The sequence below is a fragment of the Desmodus rotundus genome, chromosome 11, assembly GCF_022682495.2.
Source record: "Desmodus rotundus isolate HL8 chromosome 11, HLdesRot8A.1, whole genome shotgun sequence".
Lineage (NCBI taxonomy): Eukaryota > Metazoa > Chordata > Mammalia > Chiroptera > Phyllostomidae > Desmodus > Desmodus rotundus.
In genome coordinates, this window is record NC_071397.1 from 67518675 (window position 1) to 67539329 (window position 20655).

The following is a 20655-nucleotide window of genomic DNA, read 5'->3' on the forward strand; positions in this document are numbered from 1 at the left end:
ACTGCCTACACGGGGCTGCTGAGTGCTCGAAATGCGGCGTGCCCCCTTGGGGGTGTTACGCCCGGGACAAAACACAGGCTGGATTCCGAAGAATGCACGAAGACTGCAAAGTATCTCGTTAGTAGTTTTTAATGTTGATTACATGTTAAAATAATATTATGACCCCAATGGACTTAAAGTATTAACATTAATTTGACACGGTCCTTTTCACTTTTTCTAATGTTGACTACTGGAAAGTTAAAATTGTATCTGTGGCCCACTTATATTTCCATTAGATGGCATTGATCTAGAACATGGGAAGCACTTAATAAAAACTTTTCTAAAAGGTTAATTTTCAAATACGAGTAAATTTACACAATATAAAAGTGAATTAGTTACTATAAAACCAAAAGTTTAGAAGTTTCAAAGCAACACATCTTACAAAAATTATTTGAACACAGTCTAACCTAAAACTACATAAACTGTGGACTGTGAAAATTAGGCAAACTTCCAATAATTATTACTTCAGTAATATATAGAATATTAAAACCGTGGTTTTGGTGTTTTAGTACTCACCAGAAGTTCTTGTCCTCCCATCATCAATACCAGCAGCTAGGGACTCCATCATTTCGGCCTTCCTTCTGTGAAACTCAGAGGGAGGCATTCTTCCACCATTCACTTCCCTTTCCATTCTTTGGAGTTGCTGTTGCTTGTACCCTCCAGAACTGTCTAAACCATATTGTCGCTATTGAACATAAAAACAAGTTAACTTAATTTTTATGTCCCTTTAAGTCTACAATAAAATTGTGGAAGGAAACTTACCACAATTTTATTTATCTGAAAATGCATTTTTGAAGCATTCTGGTTTACAGACTTTTATAAAAGTCAACTTAAAGATTTTTATGAAAAATCACACACACAAAGAATCCCTGAGTTAGTAACAGCCTTTCTCTAGAAACAACCATCAAGGCAGAAGAATTGCTTTCCTTGTAGTAGGGAAAGTAGAGATTCCTGTCTTCCTACTAGACGAACTGAGAAAGGCAGATGAATTCTGAACATACCGCTGATTTTTCCAAGGAAACCTGTCAGTACTTGTTACTGGGTTCCCAGGCGAACTTACAAAGGCCTACTGAATTCATAATTCATTCAGGCGTTCATTCTTCATAGTAAGTGAACTGCTTTGGCACACTGAACAGAGAATCTCAAACATATATAAAACAGCCTTCTTTGAAAGCGTCTGAGATCTAAACAACTAACTTGCAAAGTTACATAATAAAACCCCTTTAATATTGGAAACTTTTTGTGTTTATAATATTCAAAATTACATTAGGCAAGAAGACTTGGCAAAAGCCAAATATTTTGCAAGTAAATGAATCACCGATGAGAAAAATAGCCTAAATGAGATATTCCGAAGTAAGAATTAAGCTACACTGTTCCTTAGGCCTTGATCCACTGAAACCAGCAGAGCAGAGAGACAGGCAGAACAAGGGGTGTTCAGGGCTCTTCCCCGCCTCGGTGCCTACACAGAGCTGTTCTCTGAGCCAAGCAGGAAAGAGCTGCCCCCTTTATACAGATTGGCCCCTCACAGGAAATGGACAGCTAATTCACCAGAAACCACACATTATTGGAAAGACCCTGGTACAGACCAAGTCATGTAGCTAGGGGACAGGGATACATTCCCACTATCTTCCCCGAAAACTGTCAGTGCCGCCCCCGGGGGGTGCCCCAGGGTTCCCACTCTCCCAATTTCACCAGAGGCCCCCTCTAAAGGCAGGTGGAAAAGGTACTGGCAGTCCCCTCGGGCCATTAAATGAACCATTCCTGGGCCATGGGCTGATGGAAAGCTAGCAGAACAGAACAGTGGGGGACCAGCCAAGCCTGCAGGGGACAGCCACAGACTGTGGATCACTTACAGTCTCGAACAGGCGAGGCTGCCTAGGGACAGACTAGGACATCATCTGACATTACCAGGGGCAGATCCAGAAAGAGAAGACAGTGGTAAACACTGGATTCTACAGGGATGAATTCCACTGCAGCCTTCTTCAGTATCTGTGTTATTCTCTCTCCTGCACAGCTTTTTAACATTCATTTCTTTTCCTTCAAGTTTGCGCCTATTATTTTACTATTTTTAACTTTAGTTTATTTCAAATCTCATATTTTGCTCCTCCCTTCTCTTACTCATTTTACCTTCTTTATTCCTCTTATTTTTCTTTTAAATTTTATTTCTCTGGCTACCATTTGTTTCTATTCTGTACTCTTACTATTTCTACCCCCTCCAGCCCCTCAAACCCATTTTTCCTGTCATTACTCATATCTCACATTCTTTATCATATCTTAAAATACCACTATTCTCTCTCCACCTTTATCAGTCTTTGCTTGCTGGTTGTTGATATGGTGGTTGTTGCACTTCTTCAATTTCATTCCTAGATCTTCACTATTTTTGTATTTAAAATCTCACATTTTAAAACTCAAAAAAATTCAAATACATGGAGACTGAATAACATGCTATTAAATAACAAATGGGTTAACAATGACATCAAGGAAGAAATCAACAAGTATCTGGAAACAAATGAAAATGAACACACAACAGCCTAAACCTATGGGACACAGCAAAGGCAGACCTGAGAGGGAAGTTCATAGCGATGCAGGCCTACCTAAAAAGATAGAAAAACCCGAAATAAACAACCTAACCCTACATCTATAAGAACTAGAGGAACTACAACAAACAAAGCCCAGAGCAAGAAGGAAGGAAATAATCAAGATCAGAGCAGAATTAAATGACATAAAGACTAAAAAAACAATTCAAAGGATCAATATATCCAGGAGCTGGTTCTTTGAAAAGATAAACAAAATTGACAAGCTTTTAACCAGACTCATGAAGGAAAAAAGAGAAAGGACCCAAATAAATAAAATCAGAAATGAAAGAGTAGATGTTACAACCAATACCATAGAAATACAAAGGATTGTAAGAAATTACTATGAACAACTATATGCCAAGAAATTGGACAACCAGGGCAAAATGGACAAGTTTCTAGAAACATACAATCTTGCAAAACTAAATCAAGCAGCAGTAGAAAGCCTGACTAGACCGATAACACCTGGTGAAATTGAAGCAGTAATAAAAAACTTCTGGCACACAAAAGCCCTGGACAGGATGGCTTCACTGGTGAATTTTACCAAACATTTAAAGAACACAGCAGCGTAATTTACAGCAGCCAAGTGCTAGAAACAGCCTAAGTGCCCACCAGTAAATGGGTGGATCAAAAAATTGTGGTACATTCACACAATAGAATACTATGTAGCAGAAAGAAAGACCTCCTACCCTTTGCGACAGCATGAATGGGACTGGAGAGCATCATGTGAAGTGAACTAAGCCAGGTGGTGAAAGACAAATACCATATGATCTCACCTATAAGTGGAACCTAATGAACAAAACAAACAAACTAGAACCAGAGGAATGGAAACAAGTAACAGACTGACAGTGACCAGAGGGGAGGGGGAGGAGGATAACTGTGGAAAGAAGGGGAAGGGACTAATGAAGGAACATATATGATGACCTATGGACAATAGGGTGAGGATTGACTATGGGAGAAGGGGGTGGGCTGGGCAGAGGAGAGGAAAGGGGGAAAAACTGGGACAACTATAACAGGACAACAATAAAATATTTAATAAAAAAACAAAATAATTTCTTCATGGAGCTGTTGTAAAGATTTTGGGATTTACATATGAAATGCTTACCCCAGTACATGACCAGAATGAGCACTTACAAATGGTGGCTGTTATGAAATATAAAATATTGAATATGTGTTAAAAAATATTTAGTATAACAACTTGGACAAAATACGCTGAAGTCCTGACAGTACAAGTGAAAATTAAGAATTCTACCAGTATTATAATAGTTATAATCTATGTACCTGCAGCTTCTGAAATTCTTCCCTTTCTTGTATTGATTCTTCAGATCTCCTCTTTTGGTCTTCTTCTTGTTGAAGCTGGTGAGCCAATTCCAGATCTCTAGAACATTGGACTCTCTCCATGCCTGGTAGATATTTTTAGTGTTTAGAATAACGACTGAAATCAAAGCTTATCTATTATATGCCAATATATATATTTTTTAAATGGAGTAAATGCTATCACTTTGCCATTTGTGCATGCCTGTGATGTCACAAATACAATTTGTACAAATCTAGCAGAACTTAAACTAAATCTATAAGGGTATAACCTCCATTTAAATCACTAATATTCACTGAGTGTTTAGGTTGTGACAAGGACTTTTCATTAATTACCTCGTTTGGATCCTTCTAACACCCTTAGAAAGATTGGTATCATCTTCTGAAGAAACTAAAACTTAAGAGAAATTAACTAACATCGTTCAGTGGTGTTCCTTATGACTGGTTTTTAAAAGAAATACTGGGAGGGGGAGGAAATACTAAATAGCATAAAAATATATTTACGAAATACAGGTATCAGATGATACAGGTATTAATTATCATCTCCTCCAAACAAATAATATACTTTGCAACATCTTTGCTCTATTTCCTCTCTATCCAGTGTTCCACAGGTCCATTGGCTTCTGGCCAGTATCTTATCTTCTTGACCTCCCAATTTGGTGGTTTATGTATTTGAATGTTCTTTCTTTCCTTTCAAATCCCTCAGCTTCCACTACACCTTCCTATTTGGTTCCCACATCTATTGTTGGAGATATGCAATTCACAATTGATTTTTAGTGTACTTCTGAGGCTATCTGCAGTGATATATTCAGACCGTATCTTTCTCTCATTATTCACTGTGGGCTCACAGAATAATTTATGTACCCTCAGAAAAGCTATCATAAACAAAGCAAGAATGGTAAGATAGTAAGCTTCAGAGGGTTATTCTTCTACAGTAGTTCGTAAAGATCCAACAGAGTAGAAACCTGTTCCACCCTGGCTGGTGTGGCTCAGTAGATTGAGCACTGGCCTGTGAACCAAAGGGTCACTGGTTTGATTCCCAGTCAGAGCACATGCCTGCATTGCAGGCCAGGTCCCCAGTTGGGAGGATGTGAGAGGCAACCACATGTTGATATTTCTCTCCTTTTTTATCCCTTCCTTTCTCTGAAAAATAAATAAAATCTTTTAAAAAACCCAAACTGTTCCATCTTTGCTATAGTACTCATCTTGGGATTTGTTTGAGTGAGGGTTAAGCGAGCAGGTAATGCTGTCTGCCCATAGAGATAGATGACTGGTTCTAGGATCATTGGTACTGGACACTAAAGGCCCCTGCATTAACAGGTGGTATCTATGTACCTTAAGAAACTGAAATCCGCCCTGGCTGGCGTGGCTCAGTGGATTGAGTGCCAGCCTATGAACCAAACGATAGCAGGTTTGATTCCCTGTCTAGGGCACATGCCTGGGTTGCAGGCCAGGTCCCCAGTAGGGGGTGCATGAAAGGCAACCACACACTGCTGTTTCTCTCCCTCTCTATCTCCCTCCCTCCCCATCTCTAAAAATAAATAAAATAAAATCTTAAAAAAAAACCCCTGAAATCCATTAGAACACAACTGGTTTCTCTTAGGGTCTACTTTATATTTCGTTTCAGTGGGACTCTGCAACTCACATAAGATTTTTCCACTTCAAAGGCACCGTAGTGATTACTTAAATAATACATTAAAAAAATAGGAGACAGAGAAAACTTTTTGTAGAGTCACTTATAAAACTAGTAAGTGGTAATGTAAGAAACCGGGCTAGCAGCAGGAAAGGCACTTGAAAAACCTTTTAGTCACACAGTTCACCTTCTTTTTAAAAATTATAAATGCCGTATGGCAGCTTCCTAGTTCACCAAGAATTCTGGATGACAAAATGCTAAATTCAGTTACTTCTAGCAGCTGCAAAAATGGCCTCAACTTACAAATCAAACAGATTTTTTAAACTGCACAATATTTCATTGTCTTCTGAATATTGTCGCTCTGGGGCAAAACCCAGGACGCACAATTCTATGTCATTTTTTGGTCACAATAGTTTATCCTTCACATTTCTCTGCAAAAAAACTTCTTTTAAAAAGGTGGAACTATATTCAAATTATTTAAAGGGACAGATTAATTTTTAATCAGTATGCTTTTTCCCCACTCTACATCACTAATCTAAAAATTAGATGTGTCCTAGGAAGTGGAAATTAAATAATGACATTCTTATTTTAAAACATATAAACATACCTTGTCTAAAGTTGCTTTCTTCCAAATGCAAGTCAACATGTTCCTGGAGAATATGGTAATTTGTACAGATGAGCCCACACATAGGACAGTCATACACTGGCTGGTCACAGGCTGTGTTAGAGATAATTCAGTTGGTTTTATTTTTAAGACTCCTAGATTTTCACCCCGAGTCAAAGACTGTTTTGGTTTCATGCCAGAAAATTTCTACAACTTGAAATGTTGAGTGTTTGAACGTTCCTCCTGTCTGAGGATTTGAAGCCACAGTTTAGACGACAGACATCTACGGACATGTTCCAGCACATTCTTTTCCTACTTCCACCTTCTTTATTTTTAACCAGCACATAAGAGATTCTTCTGGTTTATAAGTTTAAATTCAAATAAATAAAACATCTATTTTCCCATTAAAAAAGAAAAGAAATTTTTCTCACTTGAAAATTTATAAACAAAAAGGCAAAATTTGATGCAGCACTTGTATTCTCAATTTAGGGAAGCACTTGGAAATATTTAGTTATGTTATTTGTATGATAATAATAAGGCTGCAGAGCGTACCCAGATAAGCAAAGACACTAAAATATTCCTCTCTCAGTTCTGAGATATAGCCGACATACAGCAGTATATAGGTTTAAGGTGTACAGCATAATGACTCGACTTACACATACTGTGAAATGATTACTACAGTGTTTAGTTAGTGTCCATCATATTACATAGAAATAAAGAAAAACGATGTCTTTTTTTCCCATTGTGATGAGAACTTTTAGGGTTTACTCTCTGAGCAACTTTTAAATATACCACACAGCGGTGTTAGTTATAGTCAGCATGTTGTACATTACATCCTCAAAACTTACTTATCCTGTAACTGAAAGCTTGTCCCTCTGGCCACCTATATCCAATTTCCTCACCATTCACCCCTGCCTCTGGTAATCACAAATTGCGTCTTTTTCTCTGAATTTATGTTTTTTATTTTTTAGATTCTACATATAAGTGAGATTATATGGTATTTGTTTTTTTATGTCTAAATTATTTCACTTAGTATAATGCCATCGAGGTCCATCCACATAAACACAAATGGTAAGATTTCCTTCTTTTTATGGCTTATATTCCACTGTACGTATATATAACACCTACTATCCACTAACCTTGTTAAATAAATAAAAGTTCTTTGTAGTTGGATTTAAAGCTATCTCTCTACTTCTAGAGTCAAGATGGAAGATTGAGCATAATTACAAAACTTTCTTATCACTACAATAAAAAATAATTATCAATGACAAACATTAAGATCTGTACTAAAAACAAGCAGAAAGGAAAATTAAAATGGTAAGTAGGGGCCAGTGTAGAAAATGGACTTCAGGTACTAAATGCTCAGCATTCTCCAACTAAGCGGTGAGATACAGAATTCAAGCATTCAGCATAAAGCTAGGAATTTGGATTCTTCTACTTAGCTGGGAGCAGGAAATCAAAGAGTTGGATCCATCAACCAGCACTGAAGGCAAGTAGTATACAGTGTGTCCAGGACAGAAGCAGCGGTATCTCTGCAATACCAAGTACCAAGACTGGGCACCAAAGAGGAACCCAGATACACACAGTGAAAGCCTGAGTAATCCATACATTAAGGTTTGGTTTGGAAGTAGAATGACTACGTTCAGAAATTAGTTTAGACAGCTGCATAGCTGTTTATTTCTGTGGACAAAATCAATGTGACTGGTCTCATTTTAGCTGGATCAGCTGACTTTAAAACTGAACTAAGTCAATCTGGTATGTTTGATCAGAGGTTGCAATCAAGTCTTAAAAATTAGTTGATATACTCTACAGTGGTGAAAATGAAAACTAAGGTAGTGAGCTACCTACTGATGTCCTCTCCAAGGTGAAGTTTATTCAAAAAAAGAAATGAATTCAATAATACTTTGACAAGTACTCTGACACAGACAAGTACTGTTTCGGAGATGAAGATACACTACAAGCTTTGGAAGTAAGAGCTGTAGAGATTCTAACAGTTTATGAAAATCTGGATATAAAGAGATACGTTTCTCATTGCCAAGGCACATAAGAGGGGAAACTTCTCCATCTAACTGTAGAACAAGACAAGTATAAATTTTATTTCACAGGAAGGACAGAAATACGAGCTAACTGAGAACATGCCACTGTTGGAATGGTCTGCTAACAACTATAAAAAAAATTTGGAGCTACCCTGAAAATTCACAACAAGCATCCCAGTGTGAGAAAGGCTTTATATGAATTCAAGTCATCATGCAATACCAAGTAGGTATCTAGGGACTGGAATACCAAGGAAGAAACATAATTTTTTTACCTTGATGATACCAGGTAGTTTTCATGGGTCCTGCAAAATGTGCTTCACCCTCCAGCATCCAAGCCAGGGAGCAGACCCTTTGTGGAAGCCAAAGAGATCCCTGCCTTACAACTGGAATATTTCCAGACTTTAATACACGAGTATTGCATGCTGAAAAGAAGATAAAACCACACCTAACCCTACATTGTGGTTAGTCATGGTGTTACCATAGCAGCCTACAACGAAGTTCCTAAACAACACTTTGGACTAATTTAAAAAGAAATCCAGTTTTTGCTTTTAATTGATGGTGAAATTGGCTGCTCTTGTATTTTATGGGGAGAAAATATTTTTTAATTTTCATGCATACAACTAAAAATACATTTGGTGCTGTAAATCTTCAAAAGCTAACAGAATTAAAATCATAAGTGAAAGAAATGCTAGACACAAAACACCCACATTAGCATTTGATGGGCTCATTAGCAGGTTGGATATGGCTAAAGACAGTTTGAGCTTGAGCTTATCATTAGAGGTATTTCCCAAACTGAAAAGAGAAAAGAGACCAAAAAAAAAAAAAAAAGAAAGAAAGAACGAACAAAATATCTGAAGAACTCCTAAAAATCAACAAGAAAAACAAAAACCAGATTAAAATATGGGCCAAGGACTTCCACAGACACCTCACCAAAGACATACTGATGGCAAGTAAGCGTATGAAAAGATGTTCATCATGTATTACTAGGAAATTTCAAATTAAAACAAGATACTACTACACACCCACAAGAATGGCCAAAATCTGGAACACTGAAAACAGCAAATGCTGGCAAGAAATGAAATCATAGTGTCCTCTGATCACAACAGAATCAAAGTAGATAGAACTCAATAAACTCAGTAACAAAAAATCATAGTGCGGGACAGCCCCGCTGCCATTGGGTTAGTGTTGCATTTCTCCTCAGGAAGGTAATACAGCTACTCTCAGTGTAGCTGAAACATTTAGTACTGGCATCCAAGTTCTTTTCCATTGTTGTATTTTTATATCGCAACAACTGCAAATAAACAATATACACTGATTTTGAAACACAGTTGTAGTAACCTGATTTACAAACCAACTTTTAGGACACCACATGTTTAACTGAGACTAGTGTTACTCATTATATAAGATGAGAATACTTTACCTTCCACTGCAGAGTCTAAAAAATTGGCATGCTTTGTCTTCACATGAGTTTCCATGTCTTGAGTACAAGCTTCTGTTTTCCCACAGAATGGACACTCAGGAGGACTATACATTGTGTCATAAATTGATCCTTTTATCTGGGATAGGTCACACTGTTTTTCCTTACTTTTCAGTTGTCTAGATTCAGTCAAATTCTCTGAATAAAAGGTTTTAGGTTTTAAAGTACTGTCCTCAGGCAGGCTTCGAGCTGAAATTTTTGAATTAGACGCACAAGCGGAAGGCATACTAGAATTAACGTCCATTCTGCACTGTTGGGTGTTATCCTTTCTGTTATCGGAAGTCACATACTGTATTTTATTGGTCTTCTCAAAGTTTCTTTGTAGTTCATTTTGCTCGAAATGAGCAGTTTCAATATGAAAACACACTTCATCATAACTCACCCCTGACAACTTGCAAAATGGGCACATAACTTCATTTTCCATGTGAACAATGAGGAGATGAGACTTCATGTCCAGTTCTGAGGTTACTGTTTCACCACAAATGTCACAAGACAACATGGTATATCATTTAGCTATAAAAGAACACAGTATTATCTTAAGTTACAAAGTAAGAGTTGAAGAAAAAGGCAATACTTTATAAAATGACTTGGAACAATGAAACGTACTTAAAACTTGATTATTTAGATGAATACATTTTCAAGTACTTACTGTTCCTGAAATATACAAACTTAATAAATCTCAACCATTATTTCTCTGCTATTTTGATTTATGATTTTAATAAACCAAATGCAATTAATAATAATGAAATTAAAATAATTTTTCAAATATTTCAGAAAGTGTGATTTGAGGTAGAGAAAAGTAACATTTATAAAATCGTCCAGGGAAGATAAATAAGGCAAGAGAAAACAAAGAAGCCTCATCAACTGACATATCTAAATACAGAAACTTAAAGTTGTAAATGGGGAGGATGCATACATCTTAACGATAGCAGTTACAAGTTAAAGAGCATTAGGTATATCAAGCTAATTTAGGTATAATTATTCTACATGGAGTAAGTGCATCCTAGCTCAGGTATGTCACCACGGCTAGAACATGATTAGCCAAAGTGCGAACCCAGTCAGGCTGCAGGGTCTGTACTCTCGACCTGAAGAATAGAAGCTGAGTGCGCATAGTAGAAAAGAGCGCTGATTCCAGAGTCCAGAGAACTGGATTATACGCTCAGATTTCAGAATTTTAGGTAAAACATCTCACCTCTTTGATGTTCAGTCTATAAGATGAGTTGTAAGAAATCAGCAGTCACTTTTGAGCTTTGAGGAGTAATCAAGTACTAGCTACAGATAAAAAGTGATTTTGCTAGGAAATAATTTTTTTTGAAGCAGTCACCGTCACAACCTTCCTACTACAGACTATCATTCAGCTAAGCGTTATTTAAAAATAAACAGGAAAAGATAAGAAAACGATTCCCATCATTCAAATAAATTTAGTTTTATAAGAACTCCCTACGCTGTCTTTATTTTTCTCATTCCCCTTCAGACAAGCGAACACAGTTGATGGATTTAGAAGGAAATTCCCCCACAGCTCCAGTGGAAAGAACGTCATACCCAGAGATCCCAAAGCAGCCACAGCGCCCTGGGCTGGGCTTCCTCCTCGGTCCAGCAGCTGAAACCGTCTGGCTGCCCGCAGCGGAGGGCGCGCGCGGCCTCGATGGCCTGTCCCGGCTCGAAAGACGAAAGCAGGCGCCCTCTTCACCCAGAGATTCACAATCAACAGAGGAAAGAACCAGCGAATCCAAAAGCAAAAGACTTGTCTCTAGCACTACATTCAAAAACGCTCTTCCTCTGGTCCCCGGAAGGGAAGGGCTCCCAGAATCCACCGCTCCACGCCGGGCTGGGTTGTGGTGCATTCTGGAAGCCGTAGTCATTTTTCCATCCTCCTATCAGGACTCGGGTCCCTAAGTTTCTAGGAGAGACTAGGATCTGACGTCTTTCTGAATGAAAGGGCGGGTCCTAGAGCATCACCCGAGTCAATAGCACCCACTGTCTAGGGCCTGAGTAGCACTCTATTGTATTATCAATTAAGGCATTTTAATGCTGCTAGGTGTCTGCAAACTACGCTCTGCAGGTGGAGGGTGACTAAGACAGCTTGTTGCCTCAAGGTTACAAGATCACAAGTACCTTATTTCTATGGGTCAGCTCTTATTTCATTCAACAAATATTTAATGAGTGTCTATTAGAAAGGCATTCTTCTTGGAACTGGCGCTGCCGGTAACCAAAATACACAAAATTCAGGCCATTTGCAGCTTACACTCTGAGGTCGAGAGAAAATGAACAAATAAACTGATCATGATAAGTCTTATGAAAGAAATAAAACCGGGTTATTTATAGAAAGGACAAATGTAGTTAGCAGAAGTCTTCCTGAGGTGGTGAGTGTGCATAAGAACAAACTTTGCATCAACAGGAGGAAGAGCCTGCCAGACAGAGAAAATAAAAATAAGAACGAAGCCTTTAAGACTGGAGCAAAAAGAACACTTTATGGCCTGTGCATAACGTTCTAGAAGTGGTTACAACATGAAGTCAGAGTTGTTTTGGCCCCTGAAGACAGGGGCCAAATAATGTAGGGCCTTGTAGAAAACTATTGGAGTATTTATATAGGAGAGTATCATGATCCGATGATGTACAATATATATTTTAAAAATTATTCCAGGTGTTGAGTAAACATGGTAAATTGAACATGCACATTTATATCCCCTACCTCTCAAAATCTGCTAAAATGACAATAGAAGAATAAAAATAATAAAAATAAGTGCTAATGAGGGTGTAACAAAATTCAAAAGCTAGAAAAAGGATGGCTGAGTAGTAACTAACTTAGCAAGTAGAGAAGTCCACAAAAACAAGTCAATTCATATGCCAGAACTCTGGGGATGTTCAGAAATTTAAGATCAGATACTTCTGAGAAAGATGGTAAATTTGGGCCTGGAAAGAAGAAAATTTTGCTGAAATTCTGAATAAGGAACAGTTAGAACCTTCTTTCCACATGTCCTCCCTCCATCAAGAGATTGCCAAGTGACTCATCTGTCCCTCCCAGACAGAACACTACAGGTTTAGTTTATGAAGAAAATGAACCAGACAGGCTATGAAGTCAGAAATGCACAATTAAGAGTGAGGGCCAAGGCGTTGGACCGAAAGTGAAGAATAATGAAAGCTAAATAGTGAATGTGAGGTCCCTAGACATTTCCTTCCACCACATTCTGATGTCTGACATGTGCCTCCAAGTCAGGAGACTGGAGAATTCTCCATTGGTCCAAGATCAAAGACCTACAGATAATGACTTTTAGAAAATCCTCCAATGAAACAGTTAAGATATCATTTTATCACTCTGCGGGGAGGCCTACAATCAGTGAGTAAACAAGCCTTACCAATCCACTGGCTTCCAAAATAAGTTTCTTTAGTGCCTCACTCTTAAATATGGGTACTCAAGAATCACCAGGCATTGGAGTACGGCTCATCGCAGAAAAGATAAAAACCAAAATAATAAAGGAAAAAAATAAATTCTGAAGAAACAATGAATAAAGGAGAAAAAAATACTTCAAGAAAACTACAATCAGTATCTTCAGAGAGACAAGAAATTTAATCCCTGAATCAAAAATAGAAAGTAGCTTTTGAGATTAAAAAAAATAATACACACATATATTCAATAGAGAGATGGAAGATCACCAAAAAATTTCTCAGAAAACAGGAAAAACAAGAAATGGAAAACAGGAGCTTCTTTAGGGGTAGGAATCATGTGTTTTTTGTCTTGTGTATTCTGTCCCTAGAATTGAATCCGGAAAAGTCAGTTTTCAATACTGTTTGTTGAACTTGAGGATGGTTTACAATGCTATACGTGTGTTATAATAATTTAGAGTACTTTATCTGGAGTTTCTTATTTCATATAGCAGTGACTACTCTTTTTCTTGTTAAAAACTCGCAGATGTGATAAAATTCAAGTTTAAATAAATGGCAAGTTGAAAAGCTTGAAACAAAGGGGAGCATATAGAAAGAAGTTAATGCAGCTGAAGACGGAAAGAGCCTTTGCAAAGCTTCGAGAGGTTGGTATTTTTATCCTTTGTGAACGCTGTTGTAGCTCCTATACCTGAAACAATGCCTGGCTCCGATTTGGCCCTCCGTCAACACTATGTTGTAGGATGGATGGAGGATGAATGGAGGATGAATGAATGGATGGATGGAGGGGGATGAACGAAGAAGGAACGAGTGAACGATCGATCGAGCACTTGTCCGGAGGACCAGGGCTGTAGGACACACTCCAGCCACCTGGACCGCGCGGGTTCAAAATCTCGCAGTCGGTGCCGACACCGGCTCCTCCTTCGGTGGGTGCGGCTGGGGCGCGCCTCCTCTCCGCCCCTCTGCGGGTCTGTGCAGCACCCGCCGCCGCCGCCGCCGCCGCCGCCGCGAGCAAGGGCTTCTGGGAGCCGAGCCTCGGGGTCTCGGGGAAGGGGCGCAGGTGGCCGCCATCTTGAGCTGCGGACCGGGTCGCTACCTTCAACGCTAGGGGCGGAGTGGCGACCCCACAGTTAACCCGCGACAGACGCCGCAGCCGGGGACTGGAAGTCCGGGCACCGGGTAGTGCCACCTTAATGGGTAAGTGGGAGTGACACAGGCCAGGCTGAATGAACCTCAGGTTTGGTCCCTTTGAGAGCTACTAGTTTCTCGGGCCACAGTTTTTATTTACCCCTTTCCCTGCCAAGGGTTCACAACCAGGCCAGCCGGGGTGTTCTCGGGCTCCCCCGAGGGAAACGGCGGTGGCGGGGGTGTGGCAGCGGGACCGTTCCCTGCAGTCGCGAAGGCGCGGGGCGTCCAGATCCTCTTACATTGCCAGGCTCGCCCTCGGAAGGAGCTTCAGGCAGCCAGTCTCAGCCCCTCGCCGCTCTGCTGCATTTCTCGGTAGTTTCTCTTCTCGGTACGTGGTCTTGCGCGCGTTCGCACTCACTGCTGGGACTCAGCGTTCGCGTCCGGCAGCTGATTAGGGGCGGCGTGGTGTCCGGGGTGAGGCAGGGTCTGCCCGGGGGCCTGCACGTCGCAGGCTCCACCTCCGCCGGCGGCCGTCCTCCGCTCGGAGGCAGGTGCCTGGAAGGGCTCGGCCGCTGCGCCGCCGAGTGCGGGTTAGACGCCTGTCTCTACTGGTCCGTCAGCTCCCAGCACGAAGGTTTCAGGGTGTCTCCTCGATCACGCCGAAGAGGTGAAAGGATCTGGAAGCTGTGACACCGGATAGTGGTATTTCAAGAGAATTTGACACTGACATTTGCTCTTGAACTCTTTGAAAACCTGACTTGTCTTTTCGTTACAACTCTGAGTGACTCAGACCCTGTAGGAAAGTGAGTTACTTTCTGGGTAAACGAGCAACGGTTCTGTCCTTCAGGTCTCAGGCTTGTTCAGTGGTTGGGTCTGTAGTCGGCCCACTTTCCCCTTTGTATCGGTCCTGGAATTGTACTCCTAGGCGCCCAAGCCCATGGAGATGGAGGCTTTACTGATGCACGAAATTACGACGAGATGTTAGAAAAGTTTTAGATTCCAGTTATTTGCGCAGCCTCAGCACAGGTTTTCAAAGAGCTGAGTCAAAAATAAGCTTAGGACTGAAGAAATTCCTCTGTTCTCCAACTTTAGAGAGCCTGAATAGCGTTCTTGTATTTTTAATAACTTACACAAGACCGCGGCCTTTATAGTATAGTCTTCAAAGTTATTTTCCAGGGAACAAAACAATCCCATTGAGCGAGGAACCTGTAGAGATCGTTTTCTTTAGAATTTATGTCCTTTTTAAAGCAACTGCAGTGAGGAGGCAGGCAAGAAGTACTGTAGAAGAAAAAAGAATGATGTATTAGCTCTTGGGACTAGATTTTATTTGGTTAACATGTTTATATAAAAAGACTTTAATGTGGCCACCCAGAGCAGCGATCTCAACTGGTGTGTCACAAGAATTTTTAAAACATGACTAGTCAGGGACACTGACCTCAATCCCTTAGATTGTCAAGTGAAAAAATGGCAACAGCCAACACAACAATAGCCGTCCCGTGTGACTGAATCAAAATTATACTTTTTTTTGTCAGATGGACAGATAATATACTTTTTGGTGTGCCGTGAGACTAAGAGGTTGAAAACAGCTGACCTAGCTGAGTGGTTTTGGAGTAGTGTCTAGTGTGTGCGGTGGGGCGGCCCAAGGTGATTCGATCAGACATGCGGAGTAAATATTAGAACTTCTATTAGTTCACTTTTTAAAATTATTCCTTTAAATTTCTTTTCTATTTGTGAATTTTGTAATGGGTAGTTTATTAGGCTAGTAATACATGTATATGAATGAACATACTGAGAATTAATATGCAAATATATTTTGCATCCATAAGGATATGTGATCAAAAAAGTTTAGACCACTTAGGTGATGTCTAATGTGTAGGTGATAAATATTTTTAAGAGCATCATTGCTTTGAAGATTTTATTTTGTTAGAGTATTTTATACTTATTGAGCATACAGGGTGGGGCAATAGTATGTTTACACTTGTGAGTATGGGAAACACAAGTGTTTATTCTTGTATTATTAACTTTGTATAATTTATTAACTTTGTATAGCAAAATATTGTATTATTTTCCATATGACAACTGTGAACCTACTTTTGCCCCACCCTATAATTCAACAACTTTGGTGAAGCACAGTTTGTTGAAAATCAGTTATGAACTCTGATTTCTATTTTTCCCCTCCAAGAGACTAAGCTCTTATTGAGACAATTTGTATATATAAGGTAATGAGAGAACAGTGCTGAACATTGTAATTAATAAAGCTTGACCAGCTATTTCTAATGACAAATATTTGTTGGTACACACAGTATTGCTGAAATCAATTCATTAAATATTTAAAAGAGGGATTTGGGTGGGTTATACATATAATTTAATTGCTATAATACACGTGTTAAATTGAAAGACACAGAGTACCTTTTAAATCACTCTGAAGTCCTCAGCCCATTCTATTCTACCTTTAGCTCCACCATTTAATGAAATTTCTCTCACTATTTTTAGCAGTGACAATTATCAAATCTTATGTCTCACATGATACTTGGCTTATTGTCGACACACATGCTGGATGCATCAATGAATGCTTAAATTGAGTGGCCTGTTTTTGGTGCTACTATAAGTGAAATATTCCTTTATCTTTTGAATTCCCTTTTCTTTTGTGACTTATTTTATCCTGATTCTTTCGACCTATTACTTCTATTTTTTTATTTTGTCTTCACCCAAGGATATGTTTATTGATTTTAGAGAGACAGGAAAGGAGAAAGAGAGAGACAGAGACATTGACATTGATGTGAGAAACATCGATTGGTTGCCTCCCATATGCATCCCGGCTGGGGAAGGAAGCCACAACCTAGGTACGTGCCCTGACCAGGAATTGAACCTGCAACCTTTTGATGTACGGGATGACACTCCAAGCAACTGAGCCATTTGATGTGGGCTGACCTCTTTCTTTCTGGCTTCCTTTGCTCTTTCCTCTTATGCTAAAATATGAACATCCTCAAGATTTCTCCTTTGGTCATCTTTCTTTTATAGTTCTACCTGGTGTTGGATGATTAATCAAGACTGTTCTCTTGAGTTTTGAACCACATTTTTAATCATCTATAGGTCAGAACCTCCTATATGTGCCCTAAGTACTGTGAATTTAACATAATTAAAATGAACATCACTATACAACTATTTGAATGGCTACAATTAACGACAACAACAAAACCCTGACAATACCAACTGCAGACAGGATGCAGAGCAACAGAAACTTTTATACATCGCTGATGAGAATTCAGAGTGGTAGTTACATTTCCGTTTGGCAGTTTGTTATAAAATATGAAGCTTACACTTGCCACATCATCTATCAATCCTATTCCTATTTATTAAAGAAAAATGAAAACTTATATTTACACAAAAACCTGTACATGAATATTGATAACAGATTTATTTGTAACTGCTTTAAACTAGAAACAACTTAAATGCTCTTCAACTAGTGAATGAATTAACTGTGGTATACCCATACCTAGAAAACTACTCAAAAATAAGAAGGAATAAATTATTGATATGTGCCCACAATGTGGATGACCCACAAATACACTATGCAAATAGAAAGAAGCCAGTTTAAGACTGTTGTTATTCCATTTATGTGAAATCAGGAAAAGGCAGAACTGTGGAGGTGGACAACAAATCAGTGGTTGCCAGGTGTTAAGGGTTGGAAATGCAGCTTGAAGAACTTTTTTTGGAGGTGATAGAGCTGTTCTGTACCTTGATTGTGATGGTTATATGCAGGTGCATTTGTCAAATTCTTAGGACTGTATACCGAGTGATTTTTACTCTATGTAAATTAAAAAATAAAACAGTTGAATGCATTGTTTCAAAAAAAGTAGGCAAGCAAACAGAACCGTCACTCTGGTCCGCCATCTGTATTCCCGGTCTTGGATTATTGTGTCATTATATTAAAGTAGCTCAAGCTAAAAACCACGTGGTCATCCTCAACTCCCTTTTCTTCTTCACCACGTATTCTTTCACTTGGCTTCTAATTATTGAATCAATTTCCAAAATGTTTTTGGAATCAACCTGTATTCTGTATTTCTAGTGCAATTACTAATTTAGTTCAGGTCTTCATCATCAAGGTCTGAAACGACCTTCTCTTTAGTTTTTTAAATTCTGTTCCTTAGGATTGAGTCCAAATTTCTCTGCCAGATTACAGGAACCGTATGTGCTCTTACCTACCTTTCTGACTTTATTTCTTGCCCCTTCTCCCATGTGCTGCCTTGTTCAGGCACACTCAGTTTCTTACTGCTTTGTGTTTATGCCAGGCTTCTTCAAGAACTCTGCCTTTACATATGTTCTCTCTGCTTGATATGCTTGTTCCTTCCCTCTTCCTTTTTCATCCCATTCCCTGGGAAATTCTTGTTCATCCTTTAAGAGAGGATAACCGTGAGTACTTGCACACTCCTTAAAGCACAGTCTGTTGCTATATATTCTATATTCTCACAAGATTTAATGCATATGTTTTAATGCGCTTTACTACTTACAATATAATTTGCCAGTTCGTCAGGCTCTCCTACATCAGGGATGGCAGATAAATGTCAATCTCTTCTCTACATTTACTTCATAAGTGCTAATTGATCACAACATTTTGTCTGGTTGGAATGAGTATATTCTCAAAATTTATCAGAATAACATTTGAGGCAGTCATTAATTATCTCTCTTACTAAGTTCAAGTTAGTTGAAACCCTGCATTAGACTCATTTTGTATGTGTAAATCCAGGATAGGTTACAATATCAGTAATTTAGTGTCATTTCAGATATCAAAATACCAATATAATACTGTTTTAAAAAAGTATTTATAATTCTTTTTCTAAAAGTAAAACTATTACATATATTTCAAATGTAAAATTTCATATTTATAAAGTCAATGTTTAAATATGCTTATAATGTTTATATAAATATTAATGCTTTGAAAATACACTTATAATAAAACTGTTTCAAAATATAGTATACAAGATTTCAGCATTTAAAAAGAATAATTATACTGTAGTTATGAAATCTGGTATTATAGTCATAACTCAAGTCATGGTCTGTGTGGCCTTAGTTCTTAAGCAGTACCTACAGAAAGTGAAAGAAGCCAGACCCCAGTCAATATTTCAGGTGTGCTTATTACGTCTAATGCCGTATTCCATTGAAAGTAGGACACTTTATTGCTGGCTAGTTCTTGATTAGAAGCTGATTTAGATGTTTTTTTACCCAACTATTTCATGATTATTTCCTGTCTGACTGGTTTTAAGATGCATCCCACTTCAGAAAGGTTGAAATACCAGGGATGGGGGCATGCACCTTAGAATCAATGAACTTAGGGCAATGACTTTGTGCTTAGAATGGAATCTATTATTTGTTTGATAGGTTAGTCCTGAAATATTAGGTCATTTTGCTCCAATTTGATATGGAAGTGCGGGAATGTGTTCTTTGTACATAATTTTCAGAGTGGGTTTTGTTGGTCTATTTAACCTGTGAGCCTGAATTTAGTTGCCCTAGGGTAAACATCTCATGTTGTTTGAAAGTTATCAGTATCCATTTTTTTCTCTCCTAATCTTAAGATGCCATGGCTAGTCCAGGGAAAGATAACTATAGAATGAAAAGTTATAAGAATAAAGCCCTAAATCCCCAAGAGATGCGTAGACGAAGAGAAGAAGAAGGAATACAGCTTCGAAAACAAAAAAGAGAAGAACAGGTAGGTGTTTTAAAATAATTATGTTTAACACAAAAACATATACATATTTTAGAAGTTGTATTATTATTGCTGATTGTTAGATAATTTTAAATGAAAAAGTGTTTTAGGAAAGTGAATATAGATACATCTATTCTTTAGTTTATTGGACCTTAAAAATAATATTAGCAAATTTATGAATCAGAATCCTATGCTATTTTTAATCCTTGACAGGAATAGCTTTTCTATTTTATTGATAAATATTTTATGTTAATCATATTTGTACCCCTGGGCTAAGAAATTTTTATTCTTGAGCTTATTTAGATCACTTCTCTTTGTCATTATAAAATTTGCCTCCTAAAAAACATTAATTATATTCATTTGTCCCTTTCTGGTTTTCATAGCTGTTGCTCGTAAGTTAATTATAGTCTTCCTCCTAAGCTAATCATACTGATCCTCCTAGTCTCATTATCCAGATATTTTTTAGCCTTCTGTGTTTGAACTTTGTCTTTATGGCATAACGAATAGAAAAATCTTTTAAAAGAGTACATCTCAACATTTTTCATCCCAAGATATACTTACATTTATTTTTTTTTAATATTTTATTTATTTATTTTTAGAGAGGGGAAGGGAAGGAGAAAGAAAGGGAGAGAAACATCAATGTGTGGTTGCCTCTTGCGCACACCCACTACTGGCGACCTGACTTGGCCTGCAACCCAGGCATGTGCCCTGACTGGGAATCAAACCAATGACCCTTTGGTTCGCAGGCCAGTGCTCAATCTACTGA

The 20655-nt window shown here is 38.4% G+C and overlaps 2 protein-coding genes and 1 pseudogene across 8 annotated transcripts in view; 2 read left to right on the plus strand and 1 right to left on the minus strand.

Annotated features, from left to right (window-relative positions):
• ZUP1 (zinc finger containing ubiquitin peptidase 1) overlaps positions 1-11463 on the minus strand; it is a 24084-nt gene extending 12621 nt beyond the window's left edge. For all 6 annotated transcript variants that reach the window (XM_045188705.2, XM_024551832.3, XM_045188709.2 and 3 more), the window contains exons 1-5: positions 11219-11463; positions 9620-10189; positions 6167-6277; positions 3894-4015; positions 556-724 (exon numbers count right to left, since the gene is read on the minus strand). In XM_045188705.2, the coding sequence (XP_045044640.2) occupies positions 556-724; positions 3894-4015; positions 6167-6277; positions 9620-10175 (958 nt within the window). In that variant the 5' untranslated portion in view covers positions 10176-10189; positions 11219-11463. The remainder of the gene's footprint in view (positions 1-555; positions 725-3893; positions 4016-6166; positions 6278-9619; positions 10190-11218) is intronic.
• On the plus strand, positions 6983-8489 carry LOC112297183 (eukaryotic peptide chain release factor subunit 1 pseudogene; annotated as a pseudogene).
• A 2500-nt stretch (positions 11464-13963) lies between the features above and the next one.
• Positions 13964-20655, plus strand: part of KPNA5 (karyopherin subunit alpha 5) — a 48245-nt gene continuing 41553 nt past the window's right edge. The window contains exons 1-3 of one of the 2 annotated variants that reach the window (XM_053914207.2): positions 13965-14254; positions 16919-17028; positions 19759-19892. In XM_053914207.2, the coding sequence (XP_053770182.1) occupies positions 19764-19892 (129 nt within the window). In that variant the 5' untranslated portion in view covers positions 13965-14254; positions 16919-17028; positions 19759-19763. Of the gene's footprint in view, positions 14255-16918; positions 17029-19758; positions 19893-20655 lie in introns of both variants that reach the window. The other variant, XM_024552150.4, reaches the window with a different exon arrangement.